Source organism: Chelonoidis abingdonii, chromosome 26 (assembly GCF_003597395.2).
Source record: "Chelonoidis abingdonii isolate Lonesome George chromosome 26, CheloAbing_2.0, whole genome shotgun sequence".
In the NCBI taxonomy this organism is placed as follows: domain Eukaryota; kingdom Metazoa; phylum Chordata; order Testudines; family Testudinidae; genus Chelonoidis; species Chelonoidis abingdonii.
In genome coordinates this window covers 11145485-11165460 of record NC_133794.1, presented here as the reverse complement: position 1 = coordinate 11165460, position 19976 = coordinate 11145485, and the positions used below count along the sequence as shown (strand labels likewise).

At 59.3% G+C, this 19976-nt stretch overlaps 2 protein-coding genes across 3 annotated transcripts in view; one reads left to right on the top strand and one right to left on the bottom strand.

The window, feature by feature from the left end:
• The window catches only part of DCTN2 (dynactin subunit 2), a 350710-nt gene that overhangs the window by 108361 nt on the left and 222373 nt on the right, over window positions 1-19976 (top strand). Inside the window, exon 1 of one of the 2 annotated variants that reach the window (XM_075061134.1) lies at window positions 13399-13402. The exons of the other annotated variant lie outside the window; for it this stretch is intronic. The gene's annotated coding sequence lies outside the window, so the exon portion shown is untranslated. Of the gene's footprint in view, window positions 1-13398; window positions 13403-19976 lie in introns of those variants that run through there. 2 annotated transcript variants of the gene reach the window in all.
• OS9 (OS9 endoplasmic reticulum lectin) lies at window positions 848-17881 on the bottom strand. Its single transcript, XM_032770085.2, has 15 exons — window positions 17680-17881; window positions 11942-12118; window positions 11225-11288; window positions 10342-10418; window positions 9866-9964; window positions 9403-9604; window positions 8582-8731; window positions 8016-8110; window positions 7421-7463; window positions 6655-6743; window positions 6138-6371; window positions 5375-5579; window positions 4541-4708; window positions 2954-3066; window positions 848-2253 (listed from the first exon to the last, which is right to left on the bottom strand). The coding sequence occupies exons 1-15, from the start codon at window positions 17713-17715 to the stop codon at window positions 2116-2118; spliced, it is 1890 nt and encodes a 629-aa protein (XP_032625976.1). The 5' UTR covers window positions 17716-17881; the 3' UTR covers window positions 848-2115.

The following is a 19976-nucleotide window of genomic DNA, read 5'->3' as shown; positions in this document are numbered from 1 at the left end:
GCTGGAGGGGTGGCTGGGTCCTACCCTACATGGCCTCCCGTGAGCTGGGGCAGGAGGGTAGGTGCTAGGGGAGGGGAAGGATGGATTGTTCACTCCCACCCCCCATCATTCACCTCTGGGTGGTAGGCAGGGGCTGGCCTAGCTTCCCCCCAGCCCCAGCCACTTGCAGCACCTGACCCACCTCCCTGAAGCAGAAATTCTTTTCTCCCTGGCAAAGGCGGCACTGCCACAACTCAGACAGGTGCTGCCACCTGTTGCCAGACTGTAGCACTGCATGCACACCTGGCATGGTGACTTCTTCGCCTGGGCAAAGCAAGGCTGGAACCCTCAGGTAACTGGCAGCCGCGCCCCCTGGTGCCCATGCAAAGGGAAGCGCCAAGGCACAGACACCAGCAACAAGCTGCTGTGGATTCATTTGCTCAGAGGCCAGAGAGTTACATTAAAGGCCTCTGGGCAGCTGGGAGATGCCAGCGAGGGCCCTGGAGCCAGAGTGTGTCTCACATGAGACCAGGAAGTTAGGGTGCCCGTGAGGAACACATGGTTATCCTGGACCTGAGCAGATCTGTAGGGATTTCAGCCATGAAACCAGGCTGCATCCCAGCTGGCCTTAGCTGAATGAGCTGCAAGCGGGGCCCTGGGGGCCTCCCTGGTGTCACTGACCCCAGGTGAGGTCCAAAGGAGTGGGGTGGGGTACGAAACCAGGGTTGCTCACCAGGAGCCAGCGTGATGCAGCAGGAAGTGCTTGTTTCCAGATGGCGCAATGCCTGGCGGCCCGGAAGGAACATGAGCCGCTCCAAGGGGCAGCTCGCAGCCCCGCTCTGCAGCGGGGAATTAGACACAGGGAGGGGACTAGTCGAGCCTGGTTTATTGACACAAATTGAGTTGTGGATGGTTTTCCAACCTTTTCCTTGGGAAGCGGGGTCCCCCCAGCCCCTCCCACAGCGGGCAGGGGCTGGGGAGACCTTTTCTTCCCGCTGCTTGTGAGAGAAAGTGAATTGTCTCGTTAGGAGAGAGGGTGGATGGGCTCAGAGGCTGCCACAGGCAGACAGAGGCCCAGGGTGAGGTCTCGCTAACCCTCTGCGCTCCTGCTGTCACCCGGCTCCTGCGCACGGCGATGCTCCAATGCCCCCAGCTGTGTCCGGAGCCCAGGCTGGGCAAGGAGAGCAGGCTGGGTAACGACTTATGCAAATGACCTAAGCCACCTCCCCTGCTCCAATTGAGTACTGGCCCTGGGGAGGCTACAAGCGATGGGGCCCAGCTGCAGCACAGCTCCTGCCAGGTTTAGCAGTGGCATGGGAGGAGCTAACCAGGCTCCAGGCCCCGCCCCCCAGCTCTAGACCCAAACCTGGCAGCAACTGCAGGCTCCAACGGGCATTTCTCCATGTGCCTGGCTCATGAAAGGCCAGGGCTCCAGCTCCGCCCTCCCTTTGCCCAGGCACCGCAGAACCGCGCCCAGCCTGACCTCTTGCCTGCCTGGATTGCAGGCGGCACCCAGCAGCCTGCCCCTGCCACCTGATCTCGCCGCTGGGCAGAGCTCCCCCGGGGAGTCCAGCTCTATGAAAGGTGGAGGCCTGGCAGCCCCTGCTCCTGAGGGGGTCAGCCGGCAGAGCCCCCACGGGTGAGGAGACACCATTATTCTCATGGGGAGGAGGGTTGGTGCATGGAACCTACTAGCATGTGCTAGATGGGTCACACGGGCAGAGGTGCAGCCCACGCCCACCCTTCCTCGAGGGATCAGAGGATGTTCCTGCCGTCAGTTACCATGGAAATCAGCCAGTCCCTCTCCATCCTCCTAACAGGAGATATCCCAGACAAAGGCCCCTTGGCTGGCTGGGGGGATGGGAGCGATAGATGCCCCCCACCCCCAAGTGCTGGTGGGTGCCAGGCCCCGCCGGGCATCCTCTGGAGAGAAGCCATGGTGCCTGGGTTACTAGTCAATAGGGTGACCCGCCGTCCCGATTTTATAGGGCCAGTGCCAATATTTGGGGCTTTGTCTTATAGAGGTGTCTATTACCCCTCACCACCCAACCTGATTTTTCCCACTTGCTGTCTGGTCACACGACTAGACGAGTCAAGGGGACATTCAGGGGCGAGGGGGTGTCATCTGGCGCCTGCTCAGAAATCCAGCTCCTCCGAGTCGGTGCCGCCGGCCGCTGGCGCCTCCTCCTGCCGCTGCCCCCACACAAAGCGGTAGTTGTCCTCCAGCTCTTGCTGCCGCCTCCGCTCCTTGTGAGCTTCCTCCGTGCCCTGGATCTGGAGAGGCAGAGAGCAGGGGCCCATGGGGTGGAGATCCCACATCAGCAGCTGGGGCGAAAGTCAGGGCAGGCTGACCTTCCCCCGGCACGGAGCTCTGCTCCAGGCCCCAGTTGCCTCCCACCCTAGCCCAGGGGAAGAGGGCAATGCCCTGTAAGGCTGGGCTCCAGGAAGAGAACCGCCGATGCTGACAAGATCCCCAGCAGCAAGAGTAAAGCTCGGATCATCGGCTGCTGGGGGACAGGAGTATCCAGCGTCAGGCTCCCTGGTCACACTAGCCGGAACCTGGAGCAAGGAGACTCAGCCCTTCGTCCCTCAGGGTAGATTGGCCATGGTGCCTGGAGATCGAGACTTTGGGGGCAGAGGGGACCTGTTTGGTCTGTATGGGGACCCGAGCTCCTGCTCACATCCCCCAATGTAGCTGCGTAGCTGACTCATGCCCTCCTCCCCAGAGGTGGCTGCATTTCTGGCACATCTAGCTGTTGGACTCCTGGGTTCCATCCCCAGCTCTGCCACCCACTCACTGGATGCCCTGGGGAAAGTCACTTCCCTTCTGTGACTCAGTTTCCCCCCTCTGAGCTGCCTTGTGTGAGGATTAATCCATTAGTGGCTGAAGAATGCTTGGATGGAAGAGGCAAGCTAAGGCCCTGCCCCCAAGCCACAAAGGCCCTGCCCCATGTAGCATTAAACTTGCTTTCACCAGGATATTGAAGAAAATGTCTTTGAGGTTCTTGGTGTCCTCGTCTGACAGCCAGTGGGTATCGTCCTCATCCCCGAAGCCCCCCGTCGTCACGATTTTGATCTCGATTTTACCTGTCAATCAAAGCGCCGTGAGTGTTAGCCCTGGTGTAGGCTCGAAGTTCGACTCAACACCTCCAGCCCTCAGGGGTGTGAAACCCCCACCCCCCTGAGCGCCGCAGCTATGCCAGCCTAGCCCCCATTGTAGACACGGCGGGGACAATGCTTCTGTCCACCCAGCTGCTGCCGCGCGAGGAGGGCAAGTTTGTCCAGCGATGGGAAACCCCCTGGTGGGCGATCCCAGAGGATGCGACTTTACATCCAGTGGTCCGCACCTTTAGCGTAATCCTGATGGGAATCCAGGCCCTCACCATTGTCATTCTAATGCGAACGTGCTATTATATGATCCATCAAACGAAGAAAGCGAAGCTACAGCGTCGCGTGAATAAGGGGATGGAAATTGCAGTTACCACTTCTGCGATACATCCAAACAATCACCGCACCCCTTCCCACCCTCTTCCCTGAGCCTGCCATGCCTTCGCTCCCCTCCTCCATCCCAGAGCCTCCTGCACCAGCTGATCGAGAGGTGCAGGTGCTGATCAGTGGGGCTGGCAGAGGGCACTGGGAGCGGCGCGGGGGGAGCTGACCAGGGCTGCTGACGTATTACTGTGGCTCTTTGGCAATGTACACTGGTAAATTCTGGCTCCGTCTCACGCTCAGGTTGGCCACCCCTGGGCTAGGTGGTCGTCCTGCTGAAAAGGATCCGGGGGTTACAGCGGCTCACAAGCTCAACGTGAGTCAATAACGTGAGGTAGCGGTAAAAAAGGATAATATTCCGGGGTGTATTAACAGGAGCATCATGCGAAATGCACCAGGGGGGAGGGAGGGTGTTGTCCTGCTCTATGCGGCACTGGGGAGGCCTCGGCCGGAGCACTGCACCCAGGTCGGGGTGTCACACACTAGGGGGCACAAATTGGAGAGAATCCAGAAGAGAGCAACAGAAATGATAAAAGGTTTAGAAAACCTGACCTGTGAGAACAGGTCTCAAAACCGGGCACATTTGGTCTTGAATTAAAACCGGCTGAGAGAGGCCCGGACGACAGCCCTTAGCGTATCCGAGGACTTATCGAGCGGACCCATCGCGCCTTCTCCAAATCCACGGAAGGTGGGACAAGAGGCAACGGGTTTGACCTGCGCCAAGGGAGATTTCGGTCCGATGTCAAACTCTCAGGGGAGCTCGGCTCCGGAACAGGCTCCCAAGGGAGGCTGTGGAATCCCATCCTTGGAGGGTTTTAAGGCCCGGCTTGACAAAGCCCTGGCTGGGATGGTCACAGGTTTACTTGGTCCTGTCTCAGTGCCTGAGGCTGGACTCTAGATGACCTCTTGAGGGCCCTACAATTACCAAAAGAGCCCCTCACTCCCCTGGATTTATTCAGATTCCCCCAGTAACCCCAAGGCAGCCCCTTCCTCTCCATCAGTAGGGGCTGGCCCCTGCCCTTGGGAGCTCCGACCCCAGCCCCCCCCGTACCCTTCCCCCGGCCAGCATTACCTTCCGCTTTCAGGCCCTCTCTCTCCAGCAGGTCCTTAACCACATTCTCAATGTGTCGCAGCTGCGGGTTCTCGCTGCCCATCTCTCTCACCCTCAGCTCCTTCTGCAGGGGGCTGCCTGGCTTTATCCTAGTGACCCTGACCTTCACACGCCCGTCCGAGTCGGCCTCTGAGACAGAAGGTTACAGAGAGGGGCTTCAGCACCCAGGGGTGGCACCGCGGGGGAGGGCAGGCGGCTCTGTGCGCTCCGGGCGCTATGGCCAAAGCTGTCACCGCTCACGGATGTCTAAGTGCAGAGCCCAGGCCGCTGAGGGCAAATGCTGACAGTTACGGCCCCACTTCGCCAAGCCGCCTGGGCTCCCACCTCTTTGGGCATCTCCCTCTGGGATTCTCACTGCGGTTGTGCAGCTCCAAGCAGCCTTCAGAAAATGCTTCCCCAGGCCAGTGGTGCCCCCCAGGCACCGTGTTCGGGGTGGCGATGCGAGGGAAGCAGCAATCCCAACCCCTCTGCTCCGAGCATTGTACAGGGTTCAGCCACACTGCTGCCCCAGCCCGGACACCAGCCCCACCTCTCCCACGGGAGATCTACAAGGGGCAACTTCCTGCTGCACAGGGGGAGTGATCCCCAAGCTCAGCTCCGGAGGCTGGGGGGAGGTGGGGGGGGAGAAGGGAGCTCTGAGCAGCCCTGATGCGAGGAGTCCCCCAGATGGGGTGAGGACAGGGCCAGATTTCCAGACACTACACCTGTAAGTGCGTGCCATCGCGCCCCCTTGAAGATGACATGGGTAGAGCAGCCCAGGGGTGGATCTAAGCAGCCCAGGGAACCAGCGCATACCAGCTGCTTGCTTATCCAAGTGATTCACGCTGCTCCTGGCCGAGTCTCCCTCGCCCTCCTCTTCCTCCTCCTCCCCGCCTTTCTCGGCCGCTTTGCCGCCATCCAGCTTGTCCATCAGTTTGTTGAGGGTGGAAGCCAGCGACTTAGAAGCGTGGTTCCGATCAAACTCGCCCTTCAGGCCCTCTGTCTCCAGCTCATCCTCCACCTGGGGGGCGGGAACCGTTACCTCCCAAAGGCCAGGTCGGGCCACAGAGCAGCGATCTGACCCCGCCGATACCAGCCCAACAGCGAGGGCACCCTGCCCCCTGTCCTGGGGCACAGCGGCTGGGGAGTACCCTACCGGTGTGGCTCCGTCGCCCCCTAGCGGCTAGACACAATACTGCCTCCAAACCTGACCCCTGACCCCAAGCAGTTAACGGCAGAGGTTCGGGGATCGCTCCCCAGTGACCCCACCAGTGTCATGGTTACAAATAACGGTGCCAAAGGAAGGGGCAGGGAGAGGCCACTGGGAGCACAGCATTGGCAGGAATATCCACATGCCCGCGGGGCATGAACGCTTCCTGATGCCCTGGGTCTCCCCGCACTGTGGGGAAGGGGCGCTGCCCACGCTCCAGCAGCCAGCCCGACGGCAGTGAGGGTCTGCGCCCGTCGGGATCCGGCTGTGCCCCAGGGAAGGCAGAGAGGAGACGGGGCTGGCAAGAGAGGACACCCTGGCACCAGACACAGGATGGGGGGTGGGCAGGGGCCGCTCCCTCAGCCTCACCTCGTCAATAATGTTGTCGAACTGCTTCTCCATTTCTGTTTTCACCTCCTCCTTCAGCTTGGCCCGCTCCGAGCTGGGCAGCAGGATGTCCTCCAGCTCCTCCTCAAACTTCCCCAGGAGGTCATCGTCGTCCTCGTCGTCGTCCTCCTCTGGGCGCTCGCTCCCGGCGGCCAGAGCCTCCTTGGCCCTCGGGGCCTCCTGGCTCTTCACCGACTCACTCACCTTCTCTTTCCCCTGGGGGGAAACAGGATTTGTAGACACTCCCCACCCAACAGCCACATGGGGTCAGACCAAAGGTCCCTCTAGCCCTGTATCCTGTCTTCTGACAGCGGCCAATGCCAGGTGCTTCAGAGGGAACGAACGTGAATCTATCTCAGAGCTGGTCTGTGTAGTCATGGAGGGTTGGCATCCCAGAGGGGGAAACTGAGGCACAGAAAAAGGCCTGGACCAGCTCACATTAACAGAGGGAATCAAACTCAGCGCTAGATGGAGAACGCTATGCCAGGCCCCCACGTACCTTCTTGGTGCTTTCCTTCAGCGCCTCGATAAATTGGACTAGATCCCCTGGGCTCCGGATCACTTTGAAGTGGATTTTTTGCTGGAAATCTGAAGATGCCAGAGAAACAAGAACATCTGAGGCTCTGTGCTGGAAAGAACCGCTCCCCTCCCGGCACAGGCAGATCCTGCCCCTTGCCAAGGCAGTTCATAGAATCTCAGGGTTGGAAGGGACCTCAGGAGGTATCTAGTCCAACCCCCTGCTCAAAGCAGGACCAATCTCCAGACTGATTTTTGCCCCAGATCCCTAAATGGCCCCCTCAAGGATTGAACTCACAACCCTGAGGTTAGCAGCCCAACGCTCAAACCACTGAGCTATCCCTCCTTCTGAAGGAGAACCAGGCAGAGGACCCTCGGGATTCCACGGAGGCAGAGACTTTAACCCCCAACGTCCCAGAGCGCCAGGCACTGTCTACCAGTGAAGGTTCGTCCGATCACTCGGAGAGCTGACGCACTGGCTCCAGCCTCCTGGCAAACGTCCCCCTGTGTTTTACCAGGGCCATAAAATGGACCGGTGGCTTCATGGCCATTGGTTTGAGCACCACATCCGAGATCAGGATTGCAAATCACAGTAACACTCACTAGACGATCTTTGTCTTGTTACTGTCAAATTTACACCCCGACACCAGACGGGCACCCCCCACCCCCGGCACCCAGGACACCCCACAACTCGCCCTTTGTAGTTACGGCCCAGAGAGGTTTTCCCCAGGATTCTATTAGACACTCACCAGCCAGGTGATCATCTGCTGGCTTCACAACTGCCTCGTCCTCCTGCAGCGGGAACAACATTGGGAGTTTAGAAGGACACAGGGGACTCCAGACATAGATTCTCCAGGAACAGGGGCAGGGGGAGAAATTACTCAGCCATAACTGCACCAGCTACAGCACAGGGGAGCCGGGCTCCTGATTTGCCAACCACAAAGCCACCGCTGTTTAGCCTTGTCCTACCCAGAGAAACTCAACAGGGCAAACTGCTCCCAAGACATGGGACTCGGCAGCAGCCCCCCCCGGGGTCCTGCAAGAGAAGGTCTGGCTGGGACAGAAGGGAGACAATCGATGTGCTGCTCACCTGATGGCAGACCAAGGATCACTACAGGAGTTGGCGGGGGCTCTGCGTCGGCGGAGTGAGGGGGAGCTGTTGCTGTCCTCCACCCAGCACTGACCCTCGACACAGCTACCACTGACCCCATGCCCCACCCTAGGGTGAGAGCAGGGGGAGCGGTGCCTGGCATGGCTGCGCCAGCTTCCTGACTCAGATCACAGCAAGTCAGCAAAGCCGGAAGAGAGACCATGTGGGGGGGGGACACAGGACAGCGCCGTTACCTTGGTGGGGTCCGGCAGCCCGCCTGCTCCGAGTGCTCTATCCCCGAAGTCGGTGTCATCCCCTGGGCCAGGTGTGGAGGTTTCCCCGGGAGCGGCTGGCACAAAGCAAGGAGAAAATGTCACCCGCACTGCGAAAGTCCTGAGGCTCCGGCCCTTGAGTAAGCTTCACACGTGCCCAATCCCGCCAGCCTACTCCAGTCCTAGGCAGCCAGGCGCTCTCCATCTGGGAAGCAGGATCTCGCCCCGGCCCACCCAGCTGTTTCGCTCACCCGCAGTGCTCATGACACCTCATCAATGCTCAGCGCGGCGGCTCCTGAATGTGAAGGGGAAGGCTCAAGCCACGCGGCCCCACCCATGCCCAGCGAGCTGCCTGAGTGCTGGCGCTGGGGCACTACCAGATCCTCATGCGCCTCCCTGACGTCCACAGGGGTGTGAGGGGGCCCCCGCCAGGTGCACAGCCCAGTGCAGCAGGAGATGCTAGCAGAGATCCCTGAGCCTGGGCAGAGGACAGGGCTGCCCACAGGGCTCACGTGCACCCACAGATCAGCAGGAAGAAGCTGCCATACCGTCCGCTTCCTGTTCCTCGTGGAGGGGGTGGGCTGGGTCCACACCTTCCGGGCGCTGGGTGGCAGGGTTGGGATCTCGCTGGTTCCACAGCCTCGTGTCCAGGGTCTTCAGCTCCTCGGAGATCTCTTCCACCTTGCGCTTGGTGTCGACTGCATTGGCCAGCATAGATGGAATTTGAGTCACCACAGAGGCCCTGCCCACCCCGCGGAAGGACGGGGCAGGGCAGCCTGACAACCCACCCATCCCAGGGGTGAGGAGCAGCCCAAGAACCCGCCCATCCTGCGGGCAGGGAGGAGATGGGGGGCAGCCCGAGAACCCAACCACCCCGGGGGAAGAGGCGGGGCAGCCCAAGAACCTGCCCACCCCAGGGGGGAGGAGCAGCCCAAGAACCCGCCCATCCTGCGGGCAGGGAGGAGATGGGGGGCAGCCCGAGAACCCAACCACCCCGGGGGAAGAGGCGGGGCAGCCCAAGAACCTGCCCACCCCAGGGGGGAGGGGAGATGGGGGGCAGCCCGAGAACCCGTCCACCCCTGGGGGAGAGGAGAGAGGTGGGCCAGCCCCAAAACTGCCCACCCTTGGGGGGAAGGGGAGGGGCAGCCCGAGATCCCGCCCACCCCAGAGGGGAAGAGGCGGGGCATCCCAAGAACCTGCCCACCATGGGCGGGGGAGAAGGTGGGGCAGCCCGAGAACCCGCCCTACAGACAGCTGGGATCTGCTGGGCTGGGACAAGCCCTGCCACGAGCTGCTGTTGAAGGCCCTCGGAGGGGCTCAGATTTAGACCCGAGTTCCTCAGCCCCCCGGCCCCGGCCCAGATACTCACACACTTGGGCTTGGACGTAGTCCACGTATTGGGCCGGGCTCAGGGCTGGGTGGCAGCGGATGGCCTGGGGGGTGGCCATGGAGGGCGGGCGCAGGAAGGGGTGGTGGCAGATGCGGGTCGTGTGGATGGTCAGGACGTAGGAGCAGGACTGCGGCTCATCCACCCGGGCGATGTAATCACCAGAGCCCTCTTCACACAGGAACTGCCGCCGGGGGGAACAGGGTTAAGGTGCACTGGGGCTCACGGCAAGTGCTGCCAGGCACCCTGCCGTGCCCGAGGGGCTCGTCCGCTTCCACCTCCTCCCCTTCCCCACCCCCCCACCGAAGCCTCCCCTAGTCACTGCTGGCATTTTAAACAATAGATAACCCAGGCCAGACAGCAGCTGCCCTGCCCCCTCTGTCTTCAGGCAGTCTCCCCAGCTCACCCCAACTCCAGAGACTTAACATCCCTGCCCCCGACTTACCCTGACTTCAGCCTCCCTGGGCTGCCCGCTCAGGTCACACCTGGAGCCATTGCCGTAGGTCTGGCTGTGGTAGCGTTTGAGCCTGTGTTGTTTCGAAGCCTGAGAAGGTGAATTTTGGATGAGAACATTAAAGCTTCACTGTCCACACTGAGCTAGGCAAGGGGCTGTCCCCAAGGGTCTCAAAGCACCCCACACACCAAGCCACTCGGCCTCCTGGGAGATCGTCGGCCCATTTTACAGATGGGGAAACCGAGGCAGCTCAAGTTACTTCCCAGGTCACACAGCAAGTCAGTCCCTTGCTCTGCCCAGCAGGACCCACTGTCAGGGAGCTTGCAAGGACTTAGGGTTGAACTGCTTACCCTGTCTGCTGAGCCAGCGCTAGCCAAACTCCCAGCCGAGCCCACCTCCCTTCTCCTGAACCTACAGCACCAGGGTTCACACTTCAGCACGACACAGGAGGCCCAAGAAGCACCAACCTTTGCTGTCTCGTTGTCCCAGTCGAACGCCGACTGATAATACCCGAGGTACAGGATGTCTCCTTTAATCTCCGACTCTGGGAAACAAACAGCAACACAGAGCGACCCGTGTTAGAGTGCGCTAAACCCCTGGGGGGGGGGGGGCCGGTGTACAGACACTCCCCCCAGGAAGGGTGGTCAGTGGTTCCAGCACTCGCCTGGGACTCGGGACACTGCTCTGTCCCAGCCTTCCTGCGGGACCGTGGGGACGACAGCGTCACCTGCCTCAGTGCGAGGACAGACCCACCGGAGACAGGGTATCAGGAGCTGTGTAAATACCTCGCCCTGACACGGTATCCTGGCCCAACTCAGGTTCGGGGAAAGGGATGGATGCTGGCCCAGACTTTGGGGGGTAAAACCGCTTTTGCTACGGGCTCCTCCCCGAGATCAAACCTTGAGTGTCCCCACCCCAAGCGCCCTGCGCAGAGATTCTCAGCAGCTGCGCTGGGTGTGTCAGTTTCCACCCAGAGGAGACCCTAGGGGGCCACCAATCGTGCAGCTCGCAGAGGAGCGTCAGCGGTGCAGGGAGCCCACAACTGTGACAGGGAGACGAGAGGGGGATTGGATACAGGATGCCACAGGGGTGGGAGGGGATCTAATGAAAGTGATCACAGCAAAGTAGCCACGGCCCTCTTTGCCCTTCACATTGCACCACCAGCTGGGGCTGACACACCAGGTTCTTTCATAGCCCGAGCCTTGAAACTGGGCGGCTTTCCCAGCTCCCAGCCAAACTCACTGAGCGAGCCCAGGCCAGTCAGCTGGACATGCCCTCTAATCCGCCCACACGCACCCCTCCCGCCGGGCCCCAGCAAACAGCCAATGGACGTGGCAAGGTGAGGATTACCTTCAACGTGGTACTGCTGGATGTGTTTCCCGTAGCAGAACTCGTACGTCCACCAGTCCTTGGTCTGGGAACAAGGCAGCAGCAACAGCTTTAAGGTCAACGAAGGCCAAGACCAACCCTGCACCCCAAAACCTTCACATGCTCCCCCTAAACCTGCTGTCAGCCATGGCTGAAGCTGTGGAGCCCGGAGATCGCCCCAGCTGTCCTCCAGTCCGGGTCTCGCTTCAGGCAGCGCCCACGACGGAGGGCAAAGCCAGCGGTGACTCCATCCGACGAGCAGTTAAAGCTACATCCTGGAGATACAAACCCCTGGGCCTTCCCTTGCTCCGTCCGGGATCTCCTGACCGCTTGTGTTCTAAGGGAAGCTCTCTCACTAACGGCCAGGCCCTCGGGGGAGAGCTGACGCTGGCCGTTGCTGGGCCAGTCAGGTTGCCTGCCTCAGTGTGAGGACATGTTACTGGCTTGCTGAGATCAGATGCTCCGGACTGAGAGCTCAGCAGGGAAGTGGGGAGACAGCTCTGGCACCCCCGTGGAGGAACCCTTGAACATCAGCGCCCTCAGGACAGGAGGCCAAGACAGAAGCAAGTCCCTTAGCCTCATTAATGGCTGCAATGGAGGGGGGCTGGGAAAGGGTGGGCAGTGCCTGTAGACACCACAGCCCCTTTGCTCCCTGCATCCTTCAGCCCCATCCCCCAGCGCACGCGACAGCAGGCTCACTTTTACGAGGCAGGGAGCAGCCTCCATCGGCCTCAGCAGATCCGAGATCCCCAGCCCATGGTAACTCTGCGGCTGCTCCTCGGCATCCTGGTGGATCCTCACGGCGGCGGAGGGCAGGCGGCACTCGTATTTCTGCTTGTACTTGGACGAGACGATCACCACGTCCTCTGGCTTGCTCTAGGAAAGCGCAGGCGGCGAAGTCAGCGAAGGAGAACAGGGCGCTGCCAGCCCAGAGACCGAGTGCTATGGAGGGCAGGATGCCTGCAGCGGGCAATCCAGGGCTGCTAATCTTGGCAGAGGTCTCATGGAGCAAAAAGGAGCATCTGGTAGCTAGATGCTCTGCCTTTCTCTGGTTCCTGCCATACCACGATTTTATTAACCCTCTCGCAGCGTGGGGAGCACAACCCCCATTTTGCAGAGGGGGGATTTCAGGCCCAAAGAGGTGACCTAACAGAAGTCTCTGAGTCGGCGGCAGGACGGGCTGCTCTGAAATTGAAAGCGGAGCAGCCACAAGGGACTCGGCACCAATTTCGCTACCCTGCTTTGATGAGGTGGCTTTCATTAAACCAGTGCAACTCTAGGCCTGAGAATGTCAGTTGAAAGAGTCAGTGCTGCCTAGTGGGTAGAGCACCGAACTGGGACTCAAAAGACCCAAGTTCTAGTCCCAGCTCTGTCAGCGACCTGCTGGGCAACCTTGAGCACATCATTGCCCAGCTCCGCGCCTCAGTTTCCCCATCTGTAAAACCAGGCTAGTAACACTGACCTTTGTAAGCCATTTTGAGGTCGGCCACTGAACGGCGCTAGGTAAGAGGCGGATATTATTTCTGGCAGGACCCTCATAAGTACAGACCCAGATTCCTTTGAAACCCCGGCCCCATTCCAGTTCAGCCAACACCTGCTCGTCAGTGAAAGGGGACGCATGGGACCATCAGCGCCAATGTACTCATTCAGAAAATGCCCCGCTTGTAGCAGTGGCTCTAGCCTGGCTATCCCCGCAGGACACCCTAGGTCTGTCTGATGCTGTGAGATTTAGGCTGTGGCGGAGCCTATCGATTTGTAACTTGCTCACTGTCCCCCTGCAAAGGGGCTGTCCTTGATCAGAACAGGAAAGAGTCTGGCAGGCAGCGGAGGTGAGTGGGGGCTTAGAACAGCGTGCAAACAGCGCAGGTTACTGTGAAAACGGGCAGTGCCCGGGTGGCATTGGCAGGAGCATCACGCCCCAGGAGCAGCTGTAAATGCAACTCCCATCTCCCCTTTAGGAAGCTCCTGGGCACAGGAGGGGGGAAGTCGGTGCCCAGCCAGGGAGATCCTTAAACCCAAACATGAGGCATCCTCTGTTAGCCTCAGGCTTGGCCACCTCAGGGGCAGGGGTTTTCTTGAGACTTTGGGGTGGTTTTGGGGTTATTCTGACTCTGCCCTCTCCCCTGCACCAGCCTCCTATTTGAATCCTTCCCGACCCGGAGCTGCTGCTCTGCCGGGTCGCTGGCAGTGCAGCAGGCCTGGAAACGAGGCCTTCGAAATGAGAGACGGTTTTCTTGACGATTGCGCGTCAGGGGAGCAGCTCCGCACAGCCCCAGCTCCACGCAGTCCCATGCCCAGGGAGCAGGCTGCGCTCACGAGCGTAAATGGTAACGAGCCCAAATGAGCTGCTTGCTACCTAGAGGAAACTGACCCCCCCCTTGGGTATCAGCCAGAGGGGACTGGGGATCGTTTGAGAGCAACACCGCCTGTAACCCCAAAGCACCTGACCTCAGGACACCCTGACAAGCCTTGCTAAGGCCCCCTTTGCTCAGGGGTCAGCTCCCAGAGTAAAGGATCTGAACCAGAAACCCCCTCCCCACCCCCCTTTACCATGTCTCACGGCTGGCTATCTTGGGCAGCCTCTGGCAGGATTCTGAAGGACTTCAACCCCCCCCCCCCACACACACACACACCAGCGCCGACCCCTCAGCCAATGCACATCGCGGGGCACTAGGACCCTAGAGCCCACAGAGCCCAGCACCCCAAAGATCCGCTTCTGCTTTTAGTAAAGGGAAGTTTGGTTTCCATGCAACCACGGAAGCGTAGGAGAGACAGCTCAACCTCAGAGAAAGAACCAAATCAAGCCACAGGAAGGGAAGGGCCTGTGGTAAACGAGAGTAACGAGGAAGGGCTAGTACATGACAGGCAGGTGTCTAGGAACACACTCCCAGTCCAACATCTGCCCAGTTATCCAGTCTGCCATGGAATTACCAACCCACATTAGTCATCACCCCCCCTGTCCCCCACCTTTCCCCAGCCTCTGTCTCACTCTGCTCCCATGTTTCAGGGCAGGAGCTGTGCCACCTCAGGATGCATTTATCTCTCGCGAGCACCGCCCCAATCGAAATAAATTTTCAGGCACCAAAACGCAGAGGGCTGTATTATTTATATGCCAGTAGCATCTGCAGACCTCAGCCAAGATAGCAGCCCCGTTGTGCAACACGTGGCAAGCCACAGTCTCGGGGGAGAGGTAGATACACTGGAGGGCAGGGATAGGGTCCAGAGGGACCTAGACAAATTGGAGGATTGGGCCAAAAGAAATCGGATGAGGTTCAACGAGGACAAGTGCAGAGTCCTGCACTTAGGATGGAAGAATCCCAGGCACCACTACAGGCTGGGGACCGACTGGCTAAGCAGCAGTTCTGCAGGAAAGGCCCTGGGGATAACACTGGATGAGAAGCTGGCTTTGAGTCAGCTGTGGGCCCTTGTTGCCAAGAAGGATAATGGCATATTGGGTTGTATTAGTAGGAGCATTGCCAGTAGATCGAGGGAAGTGATTATTCCCCTCTATTCAGCACTGGAGAGGCCACACCTGGAGTATCATGTCCAGCTTTGGGCCCCCCACTACAGAAGAGATGTGGACAAATTGGAGAGAGTCCAGCGGAGGGCAACAAAAATGATCAGGGGGCTGGGGCACATGATTTACGAGGAGAGGCTGAGGGAACTGGGGTTATTTAGTCTGCAGAAGAGAAGAGTGAGGGGGGATTTGATAGCAGCCTTCAACTACCTGAAGGGGGGCTCCAAAAAGGATGGAGCTCGGCTGTTCTCAGTAGGAGCAGATGACAGAACAAGGAGCAATGGTCTCAAGTTGCAGTGGGGCAGGTCTAGGTTGGATATTAGGAAACACTATTTCACTAGGAGGGTGGTGAAGCGCTGGGATGGGTTCCCTAAGGAGGTGGTGGAATCTCCATCCTGAGAGGTTTTTAAGGTCAGGCTTGACAAAGCCCTGGCTGGGATGATTTAGTTGGGGTTGGTCCTGCTTTGAGCAGGGGGTTGAACTAGATACCTCCTGAGGTCCCTTCCAACCCTGCTAGTCTATGATTCTACTTTGGGGAGACAAAGAGTGAGAGAACCGGAGTACTGGGGAACAAAGCAGAAAGGAATGAGGGCCCTGCCCTATGAACAGATTTTATTCTGTATCAGAGGGGTTGCCGCGTTAGTCTGGATCTGTAAAAGCAGCAAAGAGTTCTGTGGCACCTTATAGACTAACAGACGTATTGGAGCATGAGCTTTCATGGCTGAATACTCTTTGCTGCTTTTACAGATTTCATTCTGGCATAACTACATTGGTAATGGGTAGCAATTTCTTCTTTACCAAAAGAGTTTTACCCAGGGTCACAGGGCTCATCTTCAAATTTAAGCCAAAGCAAAGCAGCAAGGCACAGATGAGCTTGCTCTAGTATTTACAAAGCATGAGGTACCCAAAATAAGGTGCAGGGTGACCCATTAAGATTCCTTTCCTGCACTTTAGTAGCTGAGGGGAAGCAAACACAAGCAAATTTTCCAAACAGAGGCTTTTAGCCCAAGTCTCCCTCTGGGCCAGCGCTGTGAATGAAGAATCAGGTGGTGTTTTGCTGTCAGAAAGCAACAGTGCTCTTAGGGTATTTCCACCTGTCTTTGCCCTTCTCCCCCACCCTTCCGGAGTCGTCGCTGATCCTGAGAAGCAGGGAGCCAGAAAGCAGAGCCAGGTGCAAGCGGCTGCGCCAGAAATAGCCATTTCAAAGCTCAGGGGAGATCAATAGCGTTAAACCACATCTCATAAGTTGGCCGGTTTCGCCCAGGCGCCCCTTTGTCACATACAAAAGGGAGACACCAGATGGTGGAAGTCCCAAGGGCAGCTGTTCGACCTCTGCCAGAGAAGTAAACACAGGCGCCGGGGCAGTGTCCTGCCAGTGCTGCTGAGTCTGCACAGGGCACGGGCGAGGGGGTGCCTCAGCCTGCGCCATGATGGGGCCGGTAGCTGGGAACAGAATAAAGGGGCTTTGTTTTCTAGGGGCACCAGGTCCGATGTGGCCCGAGAACTGGGGGTACGGTGGGGGGTGGGAGGGCTGATGGGGAGTTCCGCACGGGCCTGGCCCTTTACGTGCACTTCATATCTCTTGGTAGCCAGGCCCTCACCTGACCCATCTCCCCTAACACCTCTGCTCCCCCCACTCAGCCCCATCACCCTCCCACTCCCCGGGATGTCTCTGCCCCTTGGCCCCTGCTCTCCAGCCCTCTTTTCTTCCTGCCTGCCCGCCTCCTTCTGCCCAGGTATACCCCTCACCCACCCTCAACTGCTCACTGCCCCTTCACCCACCTACCCCACCCCAGCCCCCATCAAACCGCAGTCTTACTCCCTAACACCCCAGCATTCCCCCACTCAGTGCCAACTCCTATGCCATGTCTCCCCCCCTCCACTCTACGTCACCCGCAATGGCTCATTCCCCAACCCAACCCCTACATAAAGGCTGGTCCTGCCACCACCTGGCCCCTCAACTCCTTGGGTCCACATTGGCCCCCTCAATTCCCCAGCTAACTTGTACCCTGGCCCAGGCCCCCCCATGCCTGTTCGGACCCACTTGGCCCCCACACACCCAACCTTGCTAGTTCCCCGACCACCTATCCAGTGGGGCACCATCGCCTCCAGCCTGACCCAGCCCAGACACTCTCAACCCCCACTCTGGCACCCCGGCCCATAGGTGCTGGAGCTGGGGGGACAGACGGCTGACACAGCCCTTGGCTTGAAGCGGATTCCATTATGTTCAGGGTTTACAGTTTGGTTCAACGGCTCTCAGTACCCCCACTATAAAAGTGCCCCTGCCCTGCCCCTTCTTACCTCCTCTCCCCTCACTCACCCCACCTCCGCGTGCCTATCACCCCCTCGCACCTAACCCCCACCCTCAGCCATCCCCCTCCAGATGCACCTGCCTGGCCCCCCACACACACCTGTCCACATCCCCAGCATACACCTGCTGCCCCCCATCTCTTCTATCCACCCCCCGCCTGGCCCCTCCAAAATCACCTTCCCCCCCATCCCTCCACCTCCCTCGCAGCGCAGCCTGCCCGGCCCCCGGCATCCCCCGCACGAGCTGCCCGGCCCCCTCGGTGCCTCCCCACGCACCTGTCCCCCCCCCACGCACCCGCCCGGCCCCCCCGGCACTCCCCCCCCCCACGCACCTGCCCGGCCCCCCCGGCTGCCCCCTCCCCGCACGAACCGCCCGCCCGGCCCCCCGGCTGCCCCCTCCCGCACGCAACCCGCCGCCGCCGCGCCCCCCCACCACGCCACCTGCCCGCCCCCCGGCGCTCCCTCCACGACACCCGCCCACCCCTTCGGCTGCCACTCACGCCACCGGTCCGCCCGCCCGGCCCGCCCCCACGCACCGGCCCGGCCCACCACCGCCCCCCCCACGCCCGCCCGCCCCACCCCCCGCAACCGGCCCGGCCCCCCCACGCACCTGCCCGCCAGCCACGGGTCGGCGGCGCGATCTCATCCCTACTTGAGACTCGTTGAGCTCCTGCAGGTTCAGGCTCCCGCAGGCCCCGGCAGCAGCCGCCCCGGCCCCAGCAGCGCCAGCACCAGAGCAGCCCCGCCCGCGGTAACCCCGGCCCGTCGCTCCTCCATCTTCCCGAGCCGCCTCCCTCACCGCTGTTCCGCCCTCCTCCGCGCCGCCTCGCCGGGCCGCCGCAGGCGCAGAGAGCCTACCATTGTCTATTTATGCAATCAGAAGTTCTACGCTTGTCATTGGTGAATCCTTCCGGGATGCCCTTGGGGAAGCGAAGCCGAGTGAGATTGACGGGGCTGGATTTCTGCGAGACGATTGGCAGGTCAAGCCTCTCAGGAGCCAATCTATGAGGAAGACCCGCCTCGGTGAATGACGTTCACTCGGGGGGCTCTTAAAGGCCAGAGCAGCCAAGAGAGACAACACTCCCTGTATCAAGGGGTACCGTGTATAGTCTGAATCTGTGAAAGGCAGCAGAGAATCCTGGGGCCACCTTATAGACTAACAGATGTTTGAGCGTGAGCTTTCGTGTGATATACCCCACTTCGTCAGACCAGTAGTAAATTTCGCAGCAAGAAAAACTTCAGACCAGGACTGCAAGAGAAACGGCTGAGCTTCATTCATTGCAAATTTGACACATCAGCTCTGGACTAACAAAGGACTGTGAATGGCTTGCCAATTACAGAACCAGTTTCTCCTCCCTTGGTTTTCAACACCTCTACTGCCTAGAAACAGGGCTCAGCCCTCCCTTGATAACAACCTCGTATCTCTACGTTGCTTGTTTAGCATATATATACCGCCCCGAAATTTTCCAACGCGCTGACGAAGTGGGTATTCACCCACGAAAGCTCACGCTCCAAAACCTGTGTTAGTCTATAAGGTGCCACAGGATTCTCTGCTGCTAACACTCCTGTAGAACATTGTAACTTACTAAGGGGGGGAGCCAAGCTGATTGGTTAAACTGGGGTCACACTATCAAAAGGGCCTCAGTAGGGCCTGGGCCATGTGGCAGGCAGTGGGGTGGGGGCTGGGCCAGATGAGGCATGAGTGAGGAGCCCAAGCTGCATAGGGTCACCCAGTGGGGCTGAGCCACACGATGGGTGTTTGTGGGGTCCAGGCTCAGTGGAGGTGATAGACAGGGGGTGGGTGATGGGGCAAGCCATGGGGAGGGGCGTAAGGCAACATGGAGGGCAAGGGGTAGAGTCCATGCAAGGGGGTAGGCGAAGGGGGCAGCCCAGGTGCCATGGTGGGGCAAGATCTGAGCCATGTGGCACTTCTGAGGACTCCACGTGTGCTGGGAGCCCGCTGCGAACCCTCCCAACAATGAGAGATGGCAGCCCCCCATCACCAGCGCCGAGGGGTTGTCCACGCAACAGCCGTACAGCAACGTGTAGATGCTTCCTACATCTGTTTGTGCAGTTAATCCGCCTCTCAAAGAGACAGTACCTAGGTCAACGGAAGAATTCTTCCCTTGATTTAGGCACGCCTACACCAGAGGTTAGGTCAACCTAACAGCAGTGCTCAGGACATGCAGTTTTTACAGCCCTAAGCAACATAGCGAGGTTAAGCTAATTTTTAAGTGTAGACCAGCCCTAGTCCTGCCATTGGTTCCTTGTCCCCAGTTCCTTGGTTGTGGCCAATTTCACTTTAAAATGCATCAGTGTAAGATAGAATTTTTAGAAATTTCCTCCAATGAATGTGCTTGGATGTGATCAAAATTGCAATAACTAATTTGTTGATTAAATCAATAAGGAGCTGAGTTGTGACTGACCGTGCGTGACCAAATAAGCATTGTGTCACCCAAGCGACACATCCCCGTGACTGCCAGACGGTTCTGAAGGAGCTGGGACATGCCACCCTGCACCTGGAGCTTTGTTCTTGAGCAATATGCTGCCCCCTGTTCTGCCCCCACCCCACTTCCTTATTGCACATAGGGCTTGAAGAAAGAGCTGGGTTTTGTCTGGCTGCATGTGACAAAATGTGTCTCGGGTCACCCCGAGTGACTTAGCCTTGCGACCTTTATACTCTTCTACGGAGTTGAGACATAGAACTCCCTGGCATGAAGCTTCTTTGCAAAAATTTGTGGTCCCCTGTCACCCCCAAATACACACCCTTTTGTAGGGCAAGAGGAACGGCAGAGAGGGCGAAGCTGTGGATCCTATGTTTGCAGGTAGAGGTACTTGGTGATTGTTGTGTTTGTTTCAGCTGTTCTCTAGGAGGGTGGTGGGGCTGGGCTGGCAGTGGACCCCTGA